Consider the following 23,146-nt stretch of genomic DNA (forward strand, 5'->3'; position numbering starts at 1 on the left):
GGCAAACTCGAGATGTGCGAGGCTCGCCGATGAACGCATCAGCAGCAGGAAAAGCTGAATTTGTCTCAAATAGGACGCCTCTTGGTCTAGGTTACCGTTACGTTTTATGAGCATATCTCTTATTTAGCTACTCAGCATCATGTCAAGATAAGATTAACTTCCTTTATTCGACTTCTGTCGGTGATATTTTGACTGTATGTAGCTGTAATGTAGGCTACAGTTTAACAGTCTGCAAAAGTGTTTCATGTCCCTGTTGACTTGCTTTAAATTTAGCATTGACATTAGTGACAGGCTTGAATTTGCGTTGCGATAGCGGTATCCTCTGAAATGACCAGCAAATGAAGCTTAACTACAGATTTGTTTGTGATGGACTGGGAGGCTTTTTATTTGGGCTGCTGAGCCCTGAAACTTTATTCTCGCGCTGTGAAGACACTTGTGAAGATTTGACCACAACATTAGAAGCATGAAGTGCAACTCTTCACGGAACTTCTCGTGAATGGCATGGTCCACGCTCAGGTGTGGGGAATCTCCGAAAGAATTTCGGAGCGTGCGATAAAAGTAACATCAGTTGAACAGTGCTAAGCGAAGATGTTTTCTGAAGAAGCTAATTTCAGTTACACTTCAAACGGCACGGATGAGGACTTGCTACCGGCGCTAGATAACGACTGGAGCGACACTCCGGCTGAGAAACTGTCACGGACGGGACACAGTGTGGTCGCCGTTATTTTGGGATCTATTCTGGTATTCGGGATCCTGAACAATTTCATCGTGCTGGTTCTGTTTTGTAAATTCAAGACCCTGCGGACTCCTGTAAACATGCTTCTGCTCAACATCAGTGTGAGTGACATGCTCGTCTGTCTGTTCGGAACCACGCTCAGCTTCGCGGCCAGTATCCGCGGCAGGTGGCTGGTGGGGAAACATGGGTGCATGTGGTACGGCTTCGTCAACTCATGTTTTGGTGAGTAAGAACTTGAATAAAAAAAATAAACCAACAAAGAATGCAAGATGCGCGTAGGTACAGCCATTGGGAATCTATATATCTATTTACCTATCTATCTATCTATCTATCTATCTATAATGAGCAAAAACAGGTTACAGACAGTAGGCCTACGTGATCCGCATGATTCTGTTTAAAATAAGATTTATTATTAGCTATTATCATTGTGTTGCTTAGTATTGAGATCACCATTTTCTCACGATTCTGAAAAAAGTTTGTCAGTCAGTGCTCTAGAAAAGCTACACATAATAAAAAGTTATTTGCCTCAGTCTATTTAAAATGCAATAAACTAAATGTGAAAAATAAAATATGTAAGTAGTGGAAATGCCATAGGAAAAAATTGATTTAAAATTTGTAACGCACACACACAGTCAAAAGTTTTTGAACAGTAAGAATTTTTAAATGTTTTTAAGAGGTCATCAAGAAGCCAGCATTTATTTGATCCAAAGTACAGCAAAAACAGTACAAATTTTAAATATTTTATACTATTTAGAATAACTGTTTTCTATTTGAATATATTTTAAAATGTAATTTATTCCTGTGATTTCAAAGCTGCATGTTTAGCATCATTCTTCCAGTCACATGACCCTTCAGAAGTCATTCTAATAGGCTATTCTTATTTGCTGCTCAAAAATAGTTAATATTACTATTATGTTGAAAACAGCTAAGTAGATTTTTTTCAGGTTTCTTCTATGAATAGAAAGTTCAGAAGAACAGCATTTATCTGAAATAGAAATCTTTTTTAACATCATAAATGTCTTTATCATCATCACTTTTGATCAATTTAAAGCATCCTTGCTAAATAAAATTACTAATTTCTATAACCCCCCCTCTAAAAAAAAAAAAAAAGCTTTTGAATGATATAGTGTTTAATGTTACAAAAGCTTTTTATTTTAGATAAATGCTGATCTTTGGATCTTTCTATTTAGAGAATCCTGAAAAAAATTTACTCAACTGTTTTAAATATTGATAATAATAATAATATAAAAAAGTTTCTTGAACAGCAATAATTTCAGAAGGATCATGTGACAATGAAGACTGGAGTAATGATGCTAAAAATTTAGCTTTAAACACAGGAATAAATTAAATGTATTATTTATTCAAATACTAATCATTTATTTTAAATATAAAAATATGTTTCACAATATACTGCTTTTGCTGTATTTTGTATCAAATAAATACAGGCTTGGTGAGCAGAAGAGAATTCTTTAAAAACATTAAAAATCTTACAATTGAAAACTTTTGACTGGTAGTGTGTGTATATATAATAGTTTAAGCGAATTGGTTAAATTAATAATCCAATTACTCACTCAAAGACAGCTGTGAGTTTTTGAACAAACTGGATGAATGACTGATTCAGTGACACATCCATGGTGACAGTCACTTGATGCTACTTTTTGAATCAAGATCACAGATTATGATATTAGCCTAATTTCTTTTTCTTTTTTTAATTTTGATTGACACAAAATAGACTCAAATAGCTCAAAAAGACTTATGGAAGATTATTATTATAATTTTTGCATTCACATTTGGTTTATTGCTTCTGATTACCACAAAATTTGTGTTTATTACAAAGAAAAAAAATTTAATCAACCAACCAATCAATCAATCAATCAATCAGTGAGGGTAAAGGTAATGAAGTAATGCTAAATATAACTTCAGCTGACCATTACTACACAGAAAAATACAAAAACAGTTTAAGTTCTTGATTTTGCCAATAAGAGTGTTGCCGACAAGCCTTGGGTTAGGCACTAGTGATTTGTAATTAATATATACTATATGTATTATATATATATATATATATATATATATATATATATAGGTCATGCAGAATATGTGCTATGTGGTTTAGAAGTGCTCATAAAATATGCATGCCAATAAGCAACTAGTTAATAGTGAGCATTGGCCACTAAACTAAAGTGTTACCATAAAAATTTGGTAAAATATGGTTGTGGTAACTCTCTTTCTTTCTCCCACACACTAACTGCAGATTTATATGTAACCTCATTGGACTTTGAAAATTATTTGACGAAAGTCACTTTTGAACCCCCCTCTGTAAATCATTCTGTAATTGCTGAAAAGTATTTTAAAGTTTCAGATGGATTAATTTGGCCATTTAAATCATGCAGTAACTAATACAGTCATGGGCAAAAGTTTTGGCTGTGACACATTTTGTGTTTTGCAAAGTTTGCTGCTTCAGTATTTGTACAATATTTTTCCACGTCAGAAGTTTTAAAGGCTTTTATTGGCAAAAAATATATATAATGAGTCAATATTTACAGTGTTGACCCTTGTTCTTCATAACCTCTGCAATTCGCTCTGGCATGCTGGATATTAGATTCTGGGCCAAATCCTGACTGATGGCGATCCATTCGTGCCTTATTAGTTCTCAGAGTTGATCACAATTTGTGGGCTTCACTCGCCTTTTGAGGACTGACCACAGGTTCTCTATGGTATTGAGATCCAGGGAGTTGCCTGGCCATGGATCCAAAATTTAAATGTAATGATCTTCGAGCCACTTCTTTATCACTCTTACTTTGTGACATGGTGCTCCATCATGCTGGAAAATGCATGGATCATCACCAAATTGCTCATGGATCATTGGAAGAAGTCGCGCTTGCAGGACGTTTTGATACCATTCTTTATTCATGGCAGTGTTTTTGGGCAGAATTATAAGAGAGCCCACTCCCTTGGTTGAAAAAGCAACCTTACACGTGGATGGTCTCAGGATGCTTCACTTTTGGCACAACACAGGACTCCTGATAGCTTTCACCTTTTCTTCACTGAACAATCAATTTTCCAGATGTCCTAAACAGTTAGAAGGAAGCTTCATCAGAGAAAAAACTTTGCACCAGTCTTCTGCTGTCCAATCCTTATACTTCCTGCAGAATTTCAGTCTGTCCTTGACATTTTTCTTGGAGAGAAGTGGCTTCTTTGCTGCCCTTCTTGACACCAGGCCGTTGTCCAAAAGTCTTGGCCTCACTGTGCGTGCAGATGCTCTCACACTAACATGCTGCCATTCCTGAGCAAGCTCTGCACTGGTGGTGACACGATTCTGTAGCTGATTCCTCAGGAGTATGACATCATTACCTATGACATCATTACCCGGCACGATCACAGTATAAAAGGGCGCCGGGAGAACACGTCATTCTCTTCTTCGTCTTCACGACTGTTTTGTTTGAAGCGTGCATTCCGGTAAGAACGTATCTTTCCTCTTTAAACAATGGCGAGCACTAGTAAGGCGTTTAAGAAGTGTGTGGATCTGTGTCTTCGTTATTTGACACCTGATGATACACATGATCTTTGCGTCTTTTGTTTGGGTGAAGAGCACGCACGCGATATACTCGAGGGGGCAATCTGTGTGTATTGTGATCTTTTTTCAATGAAAAATCTCCGCTCTGGTTTATCCCTCTTTTCGAGGAAAGAGGGACAGCCATCAGCTCCCCGCGGTTCACGACCTGCCGCTGCTGAGGCACGGAGGAAAATGAGCTTGTGGGGATCGCAAGTGGACCTGGCTGATCAGTTGAGAAAGGGTCTTTCCCTTTCGCGCTCGTCAGTTGTAGACGAGAGTGAGTTGCTGGATGACGATGCTATTTCTCTTACATCGTCTGATCCAGCGGCTAGTGCTCTGCTGGCTTCAAGCCAGGAAGAGCAGGAGATGTCAGGTGAGGACGAAGAGGTTGAGACCGAGTCCTCTCATTCCTCCTGCCCTGCGTACGCTGAGTTACTTGAGGTTATGGAACGCGCCACGGTGAGGCTTGACTTGCCGTGGAAGCGGGTTAAGAAAGTGGCGCCTCGACGCCGTCTCGATGAGCATTGTCATTTTGATCATAACCCTCCAGCTCAAGTGAGCCTTCCATTTCTTCCTGATCTCCATGTGGAGATCAAGAAGGCTTTGAAAAATCAGTTTTCATCCCGCATCCATAGGTTTCAGCATACTAGTTATGCCAATATTGAGGGGATGCGTGAGAACCGTTATGAGAAAATGCCCCCTATTGAAGAGACGCTAGCCAGATATCTCTTTATGGGTGAGACATAGTTTCCTAAGTCTCCCTCCCTGTCATCCAAACCCCTTTAGGATATATCTCGTTTGAATGGCAGGGCGTACGCAGCAGCAGGTCAGGCTGCAGCTTCGTTGCACACCATGGCGGTGCTACAGGCTTATCAGGCTGACCTGTTGAAAGACCTGGATAAAGGCCAGGGTTTATCCCCTGACCGCGCTCAGCTGCCTTTAAATCCTTCATTCCACGAAGGTCCAGGTCTGAGCCCGAACAACAGCGGGTCTCCATGTGGAGCTCAAGAAGGCTTGGAAAACTCTGTTTTCATCCCGCATCCATAGGTTTCAGCATACTAGTTATGCCAATATTGAGGGGATGCGTGAGAACCGTTATGAGAAAATGCCCCCTATTGAAGAGACGCTAGCCAGATATCTCTTTATGGGTGAGACATAGTTTCCTAAGTCTCCCTCCCTGTCATCCAAACCCCTTTAGGATATATCTCGTTTGAATGGCAGGGCGTACGCAGCAGCAGGTCAGGCTGCAGCTTCGTTGCACACCATGGCGGTGCTACAGGCTTATCAGGCTGACCTGTTGAAAGACCTGGATAAAGGCCAGGGATTATCCCCGGATGAGATGGCTGAGTTGCGTCGCACTACAGATCCCACTCTCCGTGCTACTAAGCAGACCGCTACTGCCATTGGCAGATCCATGGCGGCCATGGTGGTTACGGAGAGGCATCTGTGGGTGAACCTGGCGGATATCGGGACGAAAGAGAAGAGCTTTCTCCTTGATGCGCCAGTTTCCCCTTCTGAGCTTTTTGGCACTTCCATCGAGACGGTTTAAATCCTTCATTCCACGAAGGTCCAGGTCTGAGCCCGAACAACAGCGGGGTCCTGGCCCATCTCGATCTAAGAGTCAGAGGCGGGCACAGAAGACTAGTGTCGCGACTCACGCCCCTCCCCCGCCTTCGGGTAGGGCTCAAAGGAGGCGTGAGTCAAAGGGTAACAGGCAAGATTTGAGGGAGGTGATCCAGACGAGGCGTTCTCAGCGTTCTCGTCCAGACCAGAGTAAAACCTGAACATCTTCTCACTTCCTTCCGAGAGTTTTTACATCTGCTCTCATCTTCCTCCCCTTAATTCCCCTGAAGCCACCATCCCCTCCACCTGACCGAGGTTAGGTCGGAGCCTGCTGCACTTGCATTACAGTCTCTCATGCTGGACCTATGATGTTTTGGTTAGTTTCTATGTCCCATAGAACTACCTACTGATGGTCCGGACCCAAGTGCTCTTCGGGCTTCCCTTTCAGATGATACCCGTGAGCTTGAGACATGCGCGGGAGCCGTGGTTGGTGAGTACGATCCATTTCATCCATCTATTGCTAGTTTATGTGAATTCACTAACTAGTTCCTCCGCAGCGCTACTTGAACCTGTTCCTGTTTTTCTGACTTTGTTTTAGGGTTAGGACCTCTGGCGAGCACCTCCCCTGCTAAAGTCAGAACCTCTCACTGTTGACCGATTGTGGTGATGGTAGCTCACCCGTCGGTACTAGATCCAGGCTGGATGATAGCCCTGCATCTTCGGCTTCATGCTTATTGGATCACGCAGCCAAGTCGCTGGGCCTCTGCGAGAGCCTTTTTAGCTGATCAGGTCCACAGTATAACGTTGTAACCTCAGGACCTGCGGGTCCTTCATTCGGGTTGAGCATTTTTTGAGGGGTATAATGCTTTATGATGTGCTCCCTGATGTCCTGGCTGAGTGTTTGCTTCGAGAAGCAGCCCCGGCAAGGACACGCTACTCATGTCTCGCCCCAATGGGTCTCCTGAGATTTGAGTCATCCTCTCAACCATCATGCATGTTCTCTGAGCTAGAGCTCCTCTCGCTGAGGCCTTGAGTGGCCTAACACTCCTTAGTTCCACTCTCTATGTCCCATAGAACTACCTACTGATGGTCCGGACCCAAGTGCTCTTCGGGCTTCCCTTTCAGATGATACCCGTGAGCTTGAGACATGCGCGGGAGCCGTGGTTGGTGAGTACGATCCATTTCATCCATCTATTGCTAGTTTATGTGAATTCACTAACTAGTTCCTCCGCAGCGCTACTTGAACCTGTTCCTGTTTTTCTGACTTTGTTTTAGGGTTAGGACCTCTGGCGAGCACCTCCCCTGCTAAAGTCAGAACCTCTCACTGTTGACCGATTGTGGTGATGGTAGCTCACCCGTCGGTACTAGATCCAGGCTGGATGATAGCCCTGCATCTTCGGCTTCATGCTTATTGGATCACGCAGCCAAGTCGCTGGGCCTCTGCGAGAGCCTTTTTAGCTGATCAGGTCCACAGTATAACGTTGTAACCTCAGGACCTGCGGGTCCTTCATTCGGGTTGAGCATTTTTTGAGGGGTATAATGCTTTATGATGTGCTCCCTGATGTCCTGGCTGAGTGTTTGCTTCGAGAAGCAGCCCCGGCAAGGACACGCTACTCATGTCTCGCCCCAATGGGTCTCCTGAGATTTGAGTCATCCTCTCAACCATCATGCATGTTCTCTGAGCTAGAGCTCCTCTCGCTGAGGCCTTGAGTGGCCTAACACTCCTTAGTTCCACTCTGCAGTTCGATAGACTGTCACACTGCCCTTATGGTTGAACCGGTGAATCACCCCTCTGCGGAGTGGGCTTGAGTACACTGCATTCCCTGAGGTATGAGTGAGATGTGTTTCTGCGGAAAACCTTCCTGAGTGCTTCGGCTCTGAGGAGCAGTAGCTCTTCATGCATGAATGGGTTAATGGGTCCCGTTGTTTCTCAGGTTCTCTTCGGGTCTGGTTAAACGGGGCCCATGCATCGAGATAGAGAGCATAAGACTGCATCAGTTGATTGTCTCTTATTGGGCCCTGCTAGACTGCCCTTCTAATCTAGCGCTGCCTTTTGGTCGAGCTGAGAAATGCTCCCCTCACTGCGAGGGCTAGCTATGAGCCTATCGCTCCCAGTTTGTGCTTTGAGGGCCCGAATCAGCTTGAGAGAAGAGAGCGCTGCTTCCGAGAACTCTATATGCAACAATACTGAGTTGTTAGGCCCGTCCTGTCGCCTCCTTGGTCAGTTGCCTCTATGCTGGGACCCTGTTGTTCCCTGTTAAAATGTGCGATCCTCTTTTAAGCTTGATTCCATTTCTGATGTACCATTTGCGGTCAATCTGCTCCCCAGACATGGCCGTGCTCCCCTCACTGCGAGAGGGTCTTTTATGAGCTTGCCGGTCCTGGGCAGATTATGTGAGTCCTTCTCTCTACTTGAGAGCAAGGTACTTTGTACCTGGGCTATTTATCACTTCGGTCGAACTGGGTTCCTCTCCCTTAGCTAAGGGTCGAGCCCTCCGCGCTTTGAGCTCTGTGACAGCGACATCAGGTAGTTTGGCCGCTTGCTGCATCCCTGATTAGTTGCCCATATTTGGTCGAGCCTAGCAGTGCTCCCCTCACCCCAGGGTTACCTTTGAGTATGCCGCTCCCAATTGAGCATCTGAGGCCTCCTCTCATCAGGTCCAACGCTTTGGAGCTCCACTGAGCAGCAGCCTCAGGTTGTTAGGCCTCTCTCTGCCTCCCTGTTAGGCTGCTCTCTTTGTTGGTCGAGCTTAGCAGTGCTCCTCTCACCTAGAGGGTCACCTATGAGCACGCTGCTCCCAGAATGAGCATCTGAGCCCCCCTCCTATTTTTGGAGTTGGGCCTCTGCTCCTTTGAGCGCCGATTAGCAGTCATGCCAGGTTGCTGGGCCATCTTCTGCCTCCCTGGAGGGTTGCTTGTTGAGTGAGCTAGCTGTGCTCCCCTCACCATGGGAGGTCCCTTGCAAGCACACTGCTCACTTCTGAGCATCTGAGTCCCTCTCATTTGAGAGTCGAATCCTTCACTCTGTGGGCTTCGCTGGGTAGCACATCTGGACTCTGCCTTCCTCTTAGGCTGCTCTCTTGGTGTGCTCAACAGTGCTCCCCTCACCCTGGAGGGTTGTTTACGAGCACACTGCTTCCCAGTCGGGCACTGGTGTCCCCCTCTCGGTCTGAGAGCTGGGTGTTACGCCCCTTCTAGTTATGCATGAGTAGATGCCCGGAGTCTGTTCTGTGACTGCTATGGTTGAGTTGGCGATATTCCCCTCACATGGGGGGTTTTTCTATGAGATACGCCTTTTCAATTCACATGCGCTTTGAGCACGCGGCCTCCCGCTGAATTAATTGCCACTCCCTGAGTGTGCCACAGTCACGTAGGGTTCCTAGGCCTGTCTAAGTGACCATTTTTGTTACCCCTTAGTAACGGTGTTTCTAAATCCATGCTATGGTAAGTGCACACACTGAGCTTCTGTGCACTTTCTAAAATCCACATTGTGGTAAGTGTGCATGCTAGGCATTCTGCACACTTTCTAAAATACTGTGTGGTAAGGGTTACACGCTGTCAGCCTAATTTCTTTTCTCTAAGTGGGTTAGGCCCCGGTTTTCACCTTGGGCTCCACTCAACCTATGTATCCCTGTTGATACATTTCTGAGCAGGGTGTTGCTACCAACGATCTGTCGAGTCAGTTCTTTGAGCAAGCTCATTCAGAGCTGGCAGTAGCCCCTTGGGTGACAGGCCAGGATCCGGTTTTTAGGCACCTGGCCGTATCCCTCAAAGGAATCTCTTTTTTCTGATTCCAAGCCTTTGAGCTCTGACCTAGGCTCAGGCTTCCTAGCCCAGCCCTTATCAGGTAAGTTGTTTAGGGTATGCAGCTCAGGGCCTTGGCCGCAGGGGATAATGTCCCTGACAGCCATCAAGGCGTCCTAGGGGCAACGCCCATAGCTATGGTAGAGTTGGTACTTAGTGCTCGCCGTGGTTTCTGGCATGCACTCCCCTCAGCATGGCGGCATGGGTATACCGTTCCACATAGTGACCCCTAGAGGATGCAGTTCGAAGTTCCCTTGGAAGGGAATGTCTCAGGTTATGTATGTAACCATGGCTCCCTGCGAAGGGAACAAGACACTGAATCCTCTAGTTCCCTTGCCATGCTTCGGACGCAAGCTTCAGATGAAGAAGCGGATGACGTATTCTCCTGGCGCGATCACAGTATAAAAGGGCGCCAGGAGAACACATAGTGTAATGACATCATAGGCTGTAACCTGAGACGGTTTCAAGTAATAAATTTGCCCCATGTTGCATTTTTAAGGCCTGTCCTATGTCATGAAGGTCATGAAAAACAGTATTAGGGACACATTTCTTTATAGAGCAGCAAAGATGACTAGGATATTAAGTATATAGTCAAAATGTGTAAAAAAGCTTGACTGTTTAATTCTTGCATTATATCCTCATTAAGAACATTAATTAGAAAATCTAGCAGTTGTCATACGCTCTTATATTGTGATATAATGCTCATTTTCATGTGTGTGAGACCAGGTTGGAGAGCTGCATACAGTGTATCCATGCTAATCTCAAATTGAGTTTATTTCTTGTCTTCACTCAAGCATGTTAGGTCTAAATCCTTATGAGCAGAGTATCCTCTTAAGCACAGATAAACATGATTAAACAGCTTTGAAGATAAGAACATGCTGTCCTGTTAGAAGAGAGGCCTGCGGAGTGATTTGGGAACATTAGGGAATTGATTGCATAACTTACCTCTTCCCACGTAAAGCCGGGGCTGAGGAACTTCAGATCTGAGGCCAAGAACAAGCTCAGGATCGGCCCTCGTGACAAAAGAACTTGCAGAGAATATGTGAATCCACCTTTTAATTAGAAATGATCATCAGATGATTGATGCTGAGAGAATATTTCCTCTCCAGAACCATAATAATGATAATTATCCTGACACCCACCTGGTTTCCATTGATGATCAATCTTTCCAAGTAGTAACTGTAATGTGTCAGAGTATCAATTTTGATTTGCAAAACACTGTAATTACTTCATCCTTCTCTCATTAAGAATGAGAAATGTGTCAAACTCTGTCCAGTCCATCATATTTCTCAGCACAGAAGGAAGATATTTTCTGTGATTCACTCTTTCTGATTAATTACTATTGGTGAATAGCAAAAAGAAATGGAAAAACACTATGTTCTACAAACCAGTGTATTTTTGATTGTGATAACAAACTAAAATGATATAACAAATATCAATTTGCAGCATAACAGACTGTTTTGTATACTTAAAATAACTGGTAGGATATTCAAAATATATCAATCTGTATTTATATATCAAACACTTCTCTGGCAAGGTCCCTGCTGACAGAAACTAATTCCAGCAATAATAACATAACTCTAGCTTTAATTACTGTATCTATATTCTTTAGCTGAAAATTATCTTTAATCCATAAGATATTGTTATTACGATATGTAAGATCTTAAATTATGCCAAGATATTGAGTTACACTACAAATGCTTTGGTGTTTCAGTTTAATAAAGCAGATTTATGAAACAACAGGCCATGGAGAACAATATATCCTAAGATACCCAAATATATTTTATTCCATAATTTCTAATGTTCCTCAAAAGACTAATAGCATAGTGCTCGCTCTTGCACGGGTAACTAGTATTGAGTATTGGAGCCTGGCAGATCAAATATAAATTCCATTCAATTTTGTGAGATTTATGAGATTGATTTTACATTAACGGATCATTAGAACATGCATTTCATGTGCTGCTTTAGTCACATAGGCTGCATTCTGCTTAACAGGGTTCCTGTGTTCACTGCTCCCTACACACTTAGCAGAGAGTATATCTGCAGGAGTTCTCTTCACTTGACAGAATTCAGAAACATAGCACAAGAAAGCTTTTCAAACAAAACATTTCACACTACATATACAGTATATATTTAAAGTACATCTACTATGCACTAATAATATGTCAATTTGTACAGAGTTTGACTTAAGAGTCCAAATACTTTTGGGGCCCACTGTAATTGTATATAAAACATCATGTATATTTATATAAAATACATACAGGGGTTGGACAAAATAATATGAACATCCATTATGAGGGGTTAATATAACTTGTGTGGAAACAAAAGCTGTGGTATCAGCATCTCTGTGGCAAAAATGCCTTGTTAATAAGAGGGATTAGATGAGAATTCTGACAGGAAAGCAACAGTAACTGAAATAGCCACACACTACTGTGCAGAAGAGTATCTTTGAATGTAGAATGTCGAATTTTGAAGTGGATGCCTATAGCAGCTGAAGACTCATCTGAGCACCCCAAGTGCTTTGTATGTCTCATGTTAGATGTTTCTCCAAGTTCAATTAATCTCAGAAAGTGTTAATGAAAAAATAAGCCTGGTTGAGGTGGTCTACGCCAAACACATGCATGGCTTGGAGTGATGAAAAAAATGTTTAATCTTCATCTCAGTTCTGTAAAATGTACAATTCTGAGTCATCGCTGTGGAATTACTTTATAAGATTTCAGATAGACATTGCTCTCTACGGCAAAACCAAAACTAATTGGATAGTAAATCAAGATGTTTGTGCATTTTTAGCTAGAGATCTTTTATATTTTCCATTGTTTCAGAAATATGCCTATGGTTTTAGCAGTTATCTAAATCAGACTAACATCAACAACATTTTTTAGACTGAAAATAAAAAAGCCCCCAAGGTGCTGCTGTAATGAGCATGACCTAATCAAAAAGACATTTTAGAGCCTCTTTTTAGTTAACTAAATCTTGTTCCTCGTGAAGGAGATATTATTTAAAATTACACGAACAGGTAGACAAGATAAGCCTTTATTCACTATTAAGCACCTTTTTTAAGGGGACATATTGGTGGTCAGATGAGGTCCTCTGTACAATGTTATCCAATCCCACTTATTTTGCAGAGCTTCAACAGCTTCTTAGTTTATAACCCCTACAACTGATATACAAATGCTGAAGTAGCTGTTCCATACACACATCATAGTGTATCTGTTGAATCTGATGCTATCATCCCCTTGTAGCTGGCTTTGTGTGTGCTGTATGTAAGTATGTTGAAAATCCCAAAGGGCTAAAGAAAGGCCAATAATAGTAGTGAGAATATAAACATTAAGAAAATAAACACATATTATAAATTTTCTCATGTATTTCTCTGGGAGGCTTTACCCTGGAGTTTACAAACATTTGTAACATAATGTTATATACAACATTAATTTCCTTCCTAATCTGATTGGCTGAGCAGTACTCCAAAAGTGTTGATATTTAGTTCAGTAGGACTAGGACTTTTCACTGTTTGTATCATTCTGCTTTTTAAAGTTTAGATGTTCCATACAGTAAGTTGTCAATCTGTATATTAGTGGTGGGTGACTAAATTACACCAGTAGTTGACAACAAGTGTTAAGTCTTTATCAGCAAGTCATTGAATCATTCACTAACCCCTCAAAAAACACTGATTCATTAATTAATTAAAAACAACTGTGTCGCCTGGAGACACGCAATGGTTGATTCTGCTTTGACTTGGTTTGGAACTATTTTTATTGACAGAGTAAATAGATACCTTGTTTATTGAACTGTAGTAAAAAGCAATAGCACACAAAAAAATACATAGAAATTCATTACCTGGAATAGTACTTCCCCACAATAAGTATCAAGAATACTGCAAGTATTTAAAAGGTATGCTGAAAGCAAGTTAACAATGTGTATTACTTTTCCATGTTACCTGCACCAAGATATCCCTGTTCATTTTCCAGCAAAATCGCAGTGTGTGTCATTTGGCAGTCTTTTGATAGATTTTTGGGCTTTACCGTACTTCTGTGTCCCTGCTCACCCATATTCTAATTGAGCCCAATGCATTATGAGTGTTCAAGTTTTCTTAACTTTTTTGCCACAGCAAATTTTTTTTTAAATGTTTCTACTGCATAGACAGACAACTTTTATTAAAAGTGTCTCATTGGTTGGCCATAACAACTACGCCAAGCAGAAGGTAAGCTGAAGTGTCTGACTCTACTAAACAACACACTCAAGATATGAAAATTACCCTGTAATCCCCTGCTGTGTGTTATTGCAGTGCAAATATGTTCGGCTCTACTCTTGTATGCCGTTTCTTGCATACACAGTGAGAAATGCGACAGCCTAAGATTCCGTCAACAGACTCAAAGATTAGCAGATTTACAAAGATCTCTATTAACACAGGCCTTTGCATACTTAAGGGGAGAGAAAAAAGCAACAGTCTATATGCCCTTTATATTCTGGTGAATATCTGTTGACTTAATGTCCATAATGAATTTTCATATCTGAATGTTGGAGACAAATCTGTTTTGGCGTGATATGAATGAACTTATTTGCATGCAAATGTTTAAAATAGATGTTTCATCGATCAGTCTTAAAATTCCCACATTTGCCCTTTGAACAACATCAGAGAATGAGTCTCGCTTAAAGGCATTTTCATTAATATGTAATATCAAAAAAGTGGTTGTGGTAGGTCTCCCACTTCATGCTGTGTTTCTTGAAATAGCTATGCACCTGGGAGTCATTTATAAGTTTTGTTTTGAAAATCATAACATTGCTTTGACATTAAGTACTTGTGTTTCTATTTACTAACTATTCACTAATCAATGTGAATAGTAAGGCAGATTGTATTTTTATTCCCTGTAATTATTCCCTCAAATTGACAATTTATGTTTTTGTCAGGCAATGAATGTATGGAAATAAATTTTGACAGAAATTTAAACTAAATCACTTGTATTGTCAGATTTGTGCTGGTTTACTAACATGTATTATTATCCTTTCAAAGGTCAAGACAAGAGTTAATTGATGTGGATTGAGTTTTCACTTTAGGGTCCAGGAATGAATGCATGAATATATAAATAAATGTAGCATTTATTATATCGACATCCCAGTTTCATTTGACTTTCTAGTTTTTTAACATTAAGAAATAAAGACAAGCATTAAGGAAAAAAGGCCATACATGTTTATAAAAAATATTACTTATAAACATTCATCTTTCCTTTCTTGCACTGTAAAATTTAGAAATCTAGTCTTTTTTTGTATCTTTCTAGGAAGTTTCTCCTCATCACTGTAATTTGTAGGGGATTTTTTTTTAAATTTTTGAATATTTTCTCTAAAACTTAAAAAATTGTTTTGGAATAACATTTATTGTGAACACTGAATTAAAATTAATAGGTGCCTTTATATTGTAGTCACTCAATAGCGTGTCATTGTATTTGGGGGTCTTTAGCATTGAAATGTTTGAAAATATCTGAATGAATAAATGTTATTATAATAATAATTGTTATTGCTTGCATATAATCATATATCACAGTATTTTTTATAACACAATGAAAAATAAGTGCTAAATAATAATTCCTTTGTTTGAATAACCTCCCATTTAGTGTAGCTGGCTTTGTGTATGCAAAATCTGTTGACATCTATGTTAAAATTACCAAAGAGCTAAATTAAGACCAATACATTTTCTCTGGACACTTTACCCTAGAATTATTATGGAAATCTCCCCGGTTCATTTGCATTTTTTCCTGTTCATTTACATAATTGTGACAATGTTGTTGATACAAGTGGCTCTGTAGTTTAATGGCAAGCGTGAAAATACACTAATTTCTTCTCTTTTTTTTTTTTAAACAGGGATTGTATCATTGATATCTCTGGCAATCCTTTCGTATGATCGTTACAACACTTTAACTGTTTACAACAAGAGGGCCCCAGACTACAGCAAACCCTTGTTGGCTGTCGGGGGCTCCTGGCTGTACTCACTGTTCTGGACGGTTCTCCCCTTGCTGGGCTGGAGTAGCTATGGACTGGAAGGGGCAGGAACCAGCTGTTCGGTTACATGGACGGCCAACACCCCGCAGTCACATTCCTATATAATCTGTCTGTTCATTTTCTGTTTGGGAATCCCAGTGCTGGTCATGGTGTACTGTTACAGCAGACTCCTCTGTGCTGTCAAACAGGTATATTGAGTCACAACATCTCAATTCAAAGTAAATGTTACACTTTAATTATGTGTGTATAACAGGGAAATGAGTTTAAACAAGTCCGATTTCACAACTCAAAACCACTGCCTGCAGTGCCGTTTCCAATCCTCTCTGGAACTAAACAATGACTCTCTGACTCAAGCTCAAACTAGGTCAATATCTCAGACTCCAGATAAAGTTTAAACCGCCTCAAATGATGTTTAAGCCGGTGATATCTGGAATCCACACTCTATACTATGCAGAAAAATTAGATAAGTCAGCGCTATTATGCACTTGTTTGAAATAGGTCACAAAAAAGGATGTGACCTCATGAAAAATAGCAGTTTCTGAACATTTAAATAGTCAATTCTGTTTTTAGATTCAACATACATAATACATAATAAAGACGACACTATATGAAATTTGTTAAAAGCGGTGCATTATATTTGGAATGCAGTTTATCACTTCACACATGATTTTAGGACATCTTTATAAATATCAATAAATTATATTCCTGAACCTGATGAGTCAGTGGTTCCTATAAACCAGATGGTAGGTTCTTTCTATAGAGAATCATAAATCCTTTCATGAGGGATTTGTGTATACTGAAGACCAGTTCTGAATCATCTGCTGGTGCAAACAAAAAATACAAATTAATGTACATGTTTTTCTCTTCAGGTAGGGCGTATTAGAAAGACAGCAGCACGGCGGAGAGAGTACCACATTTTATTTATGGTCATCACTACAGTGGTGTGTTACCTTTTGTGCTGGATGCCTTATGGGGTTGTTGCAATGATGGCCACGTTTGGACGTCCGGGAATCATCACCCCCATTGCGAGCGTGGTGCCGTCCCTCCTTGCCAAAAGCAGCACAGTCATCAACCCTGTGATTTACATCCTAATGAACAAACAGGTTAGACTTTTCAAACTTTTTAATGAGCACTAACTGAACCACCATGGGTGCATAAAAGTTCACATTTCTTCCACAAATACATTTCTTTTGATTTCATTGTCTTAACCCAACATCCACTATGATGAAACAAATTACCAGCCTATAGAAAGAACAATGTCAAGTACAAAACTGATTGTAAGAAAAGATCAAAAATACTAAACTCCATTCAAAATGTGAGTTCTTTAAACAATAACAGCAGTTAAGTATTGGTACACCTTGAGACACCATTTTGTGTCAAAATATAATACAAGTTTTTGAAATACATTTACTAAACATTTTACTAAAGCACAAAAAATATAAAAAGGTTAATAGAAATTATATGCCCATAGGTCAGTGTTAAACTGTTCTAAGTTAGACACTGTCTTATCTCAGAGGTTTGTCAGTAGTAGTTCACATTCATATTATGAAATAAATCATTTATAAAAAACCTTTAAAATTTACACTGATCATTTCTCTACAGTTAAAATCTAATGATCTTGACTCTATGGTATATTAACAGCTTTGAATTTTCATCTAACCAATGAAAACTGCAAAAGATTTATTTAAAATGACCACATCGGCACAGATAGACAGAAAAGAGAAATCTCTTTCCATCTCAACTCATTTCATACTGTAGCTTACCACATTTAAACATTTTTTAAAAAGGTAATTGTCCTAAAATGTGAGCAGCTTTAAATGACAGTGACTACAAAATTCCAACATTTTGGAAATGAAAAACTTGTTATTCAACCCTCTCTTCCTATGTTTTTTCTGTGTTATACTTAGAACACAAACTAGAATTTGATTCCTCTCAGGAAATGGTGTAAGTGGATCTTTATATTTACAATCTGATATTTGTTAATTTCAGTATAGCTCTTCCAAGTATATCAAGAGTTTACTTTGAAACTCTCCTTTTGTCCTGCATCACATCATGTTTTGTATGTACAGCATCTGTAATCTCTGAATTGAGGTCATTTTAAGGTCATAATGACATTTCTGTCACCATTGCTGTAGCCTAATGTCTTTCAGCATAAGGACCATCCTAAGATGATCAGACTTGATGTGGTTAATTACCCTCCTCATTGCAATGTCTGGTCTCAGTTTGTTACAAGAACTATGGGTAAAACCTCTATTAGATGATAAGAGTCTGTTAAGGGTTCATACAGTCTTGAAGACCCGTACATCTTTTTACGCTGCTGTACGTTTGAGTCTGTAAATCACAGTGGACAGTTGATCTTACTGAATCCTGGCAGTGTGACCTTTCCCTTTTTCTTGAGGTCCTTCTCAGAAGCTGTGCTCATTCGCTTGATAAGCAGTTTCTCGTAAAGCAGAGGGTGGTATGCCCCAAATGTGCAGGCCGCGTCGTAATACTTCTCATGGTAATGGCACAGATTACTTTGTCTCATAGAAGGAATGTACTCGTACACATCGACCTCCTCACAAAAGTTCATCATCATGACTATACCTGTCAAATAAACACACACACACACACACACACAGATATAGATGATATATTCATTAATAATGACTGTACTGAGCAGCCCACATGAGATCAGCCTCTATTACAAGTGTTTTGAAGTCAATCAATGGTCTTGTGTGAGGAACCGATCCAAAGTCGCTATTGAAATATTTATCAAAACTGTTATTGTCTGCCATAGATTTTATGAGAGGTTATGAGACAAGTAGCCCGATTTGTGAATGAATCGTTCTTTTGAGTTGGAACTTTTCAGTGAACCCAGTCTGAATGATTCATTCATGAATTCATCAAGTGAGAAAACACTTGATTAAAAAACTTAATTGCTCACAAGAAGCTGTTAGCATCTCATCAGATTATCAGCTAATAACAATTTACATTTCAGTTTGTTCCTCACACAATCTATTGCACTGTACACTATCAGTCAAAAGTTTGGAATAATTATGATATTGTTTTTGAAAAAAATATCTTATACTCACCAAGGCTGTATTTATTTGCAAAAAATTAGTGCTGTCAAACGATTAATCGCATCCAAAATGAAAGTTTTTATTTACATAATATATGTATGTATGCTGTTTAGATTTATTATGTCTATTTAAATATACAGACATGCATGTATATATTTCAGAAAAATATGTTATGTTTATATATTAAATGTTAATTTTATGAATATAAACATAATATAATTAATAAATATATAAACATGTTATGCTTATATATTACATTTTAATGTTATTAATATAAACATAAACATGTAAATACATGTAAATATTTTCAAAATATATACTGTATGTGTGTGTATTTATATATACATAATAAATATACTCAAATATGACACATATTATGCAAATAAAATTTAATTTTGTATGCGATTAATCGCGATTAATCGTTTGACAGCACTACTAAAAATACAGTAAAAACAGTAATAATGTGAAATATCAATACAATTTTAAATAACTGTTTTCAATTTGACTATAATTTTAAAATGTAATTTATTTGTGTGCTGCAAAATTGAATTTTCATCAGCCTTTATTCCAGTCTTCATTCTACCGTGATGCTTTAGAAATCATTCTAATATGTGCTTAAGAAACATTTCTTATTTAATGGTTGAAACAGTTTTTGCTGTTTAATATTTTTGTGGAAACTTGACATACAACTACCGTTTAAAGGTTTTGGGTAAGGGGAAAATACTTTTAGTCAGCATGGACACATTAAATTGATCAAAAGTATCAGTAAAGACTTTTGCAATGTTACAAATTATTTCTATTTCAAATAAATGCTGTTTTCTGAACTTTTCTATTTATCAAAGGATCCAGGGAAAATGTATCGCATTTATTAATATTAAGCAGCAAAGGCTATTTTCAAAATTGATAATACAAAGAACCATTATTAAAACTAGGGCACCAATGATAACTGATAATAACTGAGCACCAAATCAGTAAATTTGACTGCTTATGTGACACTGAAGACTTCCATCACAGGAATAAATTACATTTGACAAATTACAAATATATTTAAATAGAAAAGGTTATTTTAAATTGTAATAACATTTCACAATATTATAATTTTACTGTATTTTTAATCAAATAAATGCAGCCTTGGTAGGCATAATAGAAATACAAATATGAATAATGGCAAACTTTTATCTGGTAGTGTATACATACATAACATATACATTTATAAGGCTTGAAAAACCATTCATTGTAAGTCAGTGAAAAAAAAATGAAAAAATGAACCAGTACATTCACATACAGATCTGGAATGACATGATGGTGAGTAAATGAAACAAACTCAAGATCTTGTTTGAATCTGATAAGACATTAGTACACAGCACACATTCTGTCAGCTGTGTGTGCTGTGGTCTATTGTTGGCCACCTCTCTGAATTGTTGTATTTTTGTTTTACATCAAGACTCTATCATCTGCCCACAGGCTAGCAACACACACAGCCTGACAGCACCCTGCCAAGATCAGACACAGAATCGTCTCAATGCATACACGCACACATGCAGGGGACACATGCATCAAATACTCGGCAGTATAGTCGCACGCCAATGTGAAGGCCAATCAGAGGCCTGGATGGGCCAAGACAAAGCCAATCAGACATCGAGTCTCATACCCCTGGGATAGCCAATCACCTAAGACAGTTTGTTTGTTCAGTGTCCACATCTATAGGTTGTCAAGGCAACAAAGTGATCCAAGTGTATTGACTAACATCACCCCAGCAGCTATCATTTGAGAACCAGCAGGGTGTGCATCACATGTTGTTCACTGTAGTTCAGGACGTGCCACGACTTTTGTGTGGACTGGATTGAATTTAATTGGCATCCTTAGGCATACTACAGAAGCTGTGAAGAGATGACCACATGACACACACATAGGTTTGAATGTAAACAGCTATTTCTGCACCTCACTTCTTGACAAGTGACCTAGCATCTGACATCTCATCAGAATGAAGAAACAAGTCAATCAAAACATTCCAGTTGGTAATTGCTGGGTCAATGACATGACTCCAATTTTTGTCCAACACTCTAAAAAATGCTGGGTTGTTTCAACCCAACTTTGGGTCAAATATGGACTAACCCAACTGTTGGGTTAAATTTTTACATTACATTTTTAACCCAAAAGTTGGGTTAGTCCAAATTTGACCCAAAGTTGGGTTGAAATAACCCAGCATTTTTTAGAGTGTATGTATTAATTATTCAAAAAATACATAAAAAGAAATGCACTTCATAAATATAATAACTTGAATGTTTCTCCTTTCTGGATTAGAATTCATTTTTAAGTTAATCTTTAACCAGTTTGGCATAATTAAAATTTGCTACAACCAACACAGAAAATTAAAATAAAATTAAATAGGAAATTATATCATAGAGAAGACACATGCAGACCCTCAAGACTGCTGGTCAAGGTAAATAAGTCTCTTAAATTTTCAGATAATTTGACCTTTTATGATGAAAGAAGGTTAGTTCAGGTTGTAAAATCAGGAATCGTGGTGTGACTCCAAAAAAACGAATTAATATTTATGTTATTAATTAATTATAATTATAAGAATTATAAGAATATAAGAATTAATAATCCAAAATATAAATTAATAAATTAATAATCCATGTAAACTATATTTAAAATTATTTTATGAAAATAATAAAGATGTGTACACTTACATTTATTAAGTGTAAATAAATTAATTGATGGTTACACCACATTTTATGAGTAATTAAATTAAAACATTTCTTTTTAAAATGAAGTTTTTAAAAACCATATGAAACTAAAATGAATATGAAAAGTACATTGCTAAAAACTTGGCACATGTGTTTAAACTAGATTTTTACTATATTTATCTTACATGCCATTGAGATACTGCCACTTCAATTGGCCATAAAAAAAGAAAAATAATAACTCCAAAAGAAGAATACAAAATGCACTGAGGTTTTGCGATTCAAAATAAGCTAGGCAATCTTTCACACAAATGTACAAAAATTAAATGGCTTTGTATCTTTTGTGTACGAGTGCTAATTTATTGTGTTTTGACCAGTTTTACAGGTGTTTCCTCATCCTGTTTCATTGCAAACGCAGCTCTCTAGAGAATGGACAGTCCTCTATGCCTTCAAGAACTACAGGCATCCAGCTCAACCGAAGGGCTTATAGCAACACAGTGGCTGGCAATGCACCTCCATCCATTGGTCTCCAAAATGAGTGCAGCACCCCTGTCTCAAGCTAGACCAATCCACACAAAATCACACCTTGATGTTCCAACCCCATTCTAAACCTACATATTGTCCCAAATGATGCCAAGACAGAAATCATCTGTGTAGTGTTGTCGAGTGCCTACCAATCAAAAGCTGAAAAACAGAACTATAGCGAAGTGATCTCTATAGTCGTCTTTGTGATGACAAACTGTTGTCTGACCTAACACACACCAAGTATTTGTATTTGTGTGACTTGTGATGTTACAAAGAGCGAGAAAAGTGCAAACAGCCACTGGTGATTTGTCCAAATGGATGTTTAGATCATGTGCTGGTGCAGTACTTCTGAATGTGCTTACCCCCATGTTGTCTGAATGTTCCCAACCCATTTAAGGCCAGGTCTGAATAAGAGGTTGAATAAATCTGTGAATTTAAAGGAAGCTGGAAATCGGGTAAAATCCCCAACACATGACTGCTTTGTACTCTTTTTCTACCCTTCCCCTAATCTCACCATTATCTGCTGGAGATCAAGCATGGTGACATTTGGAATATTAGTCACATCATTGCTTCAAATGAGTCCAGTGATCTAAGACAGTATTTCCAAACTTGGAAATTCTGTCAATTACTCACCCTCATGTCATTCCAAACTCTTAACTAATTTAAGTGTCCTATCTGGTTGGGTGAATTCAGTACAATGGCAGTATTAAATAGTATAAATAATTTCCAAGTTTTGGTGTAAAACACTTAAAGGCACAATATGTAAGATTTGTTTATTAAAATATCCAAAAACCACTAGAACAGTGTTATATATTTTGCTGACTTGTGTACTTACATTATCCCAAATGTTTCGAAGAATGTTTAAATCCAGAGAAATAAGCAATTTTAACTAGTGACACGGACCGTGTCCATAGTGTCATTGTGTCGCATGCCAATGACGTCATAACCCCTCGATTTCCGGTTTTGTTTTGTAGAAAACATGGAAACAGCAAAGACGCTTTGATATGTTGTGTGTTTTAATAGACCGGTGACGGCCGCACAGAGTAGCATTATAACAGAACTTTCAAATGTATCTAGTATGATAAAACAGCGCTGCTTTTTTCCCACATATGCACGACTGGAAGGAGCGGAAGCGGTTGACTATGGCATAATAAAAGCTCTGCTGCTTTTGAGCCGTGTGTCACGCTCGTTCAGCGGCCTCGTTTCGCTTCGACGGCTT

General features: G+C 39.0%; 2 protein-coding genes across 2 annotated transcripts in view; one reads left to right on the forward strand and one right to left on the reverse strand.

Annotated features, from left to right (window-relative positions):
- LOC107559924 (opsin-3-like) lies at positions 1 to 22,696 on the forward strand. Its single transcript, XM_016243953.1, has 4 exons — positions 1 to 958; positions 15,513 to 15,838; positions 16,520 to 16,753; positions 21,780 to 22,696. The coding sequence occupies exons 1-4, from the start codon at positions 589 to 591 to the stop codon at positions 21,963 to 21,965; spliced, it is 1,116 nt and encodes a 371-aa protein (XP_016099439.1). The 5' UTR covers positions 1 to 588; the 3' UTR covers positions 21,966 to 22,696.
- LOC107559923 (beta-galactoside alpha-2,6-sialyltransferase 2-like) overlaps positions 16,787 to 23,146 on the reverse strand; it is a 20,796-nt gene continuing 14,436 nt past the window's right edge. Inside the window, exon 6 of the mRNA XM_016243951.1 lies at positions 16,787 to 18,236. Within this exon, the coding sequence (XP_016099437.1) occupies positions 17,989 to 18,236 (248 nt within the window). The 3' untranslated portion in view covers positions 16,787 to 17,988. The remainder of the gene's footprint in view (positions 18,237 to 23,146) is intronic.

The sequence above is a fragment of the Sinocyclocheilus grahami genome, unplaced genomic scaffold (genome assembly GCF_001515645.1).
Source record: "Sinocyclocheilus grahami isolate Dianchi unplaced genomic scaffold, SAMN03320097.WGS_v1.1 scaffold705.1, whole genome shotgun sequence".
NCBI lineage: Eukaryota > Metazoa > Chordata > Actinopteri > Cypriniformes > Cyprinidae > Sinocyclocheilus > Sinocyclocheilus grahami.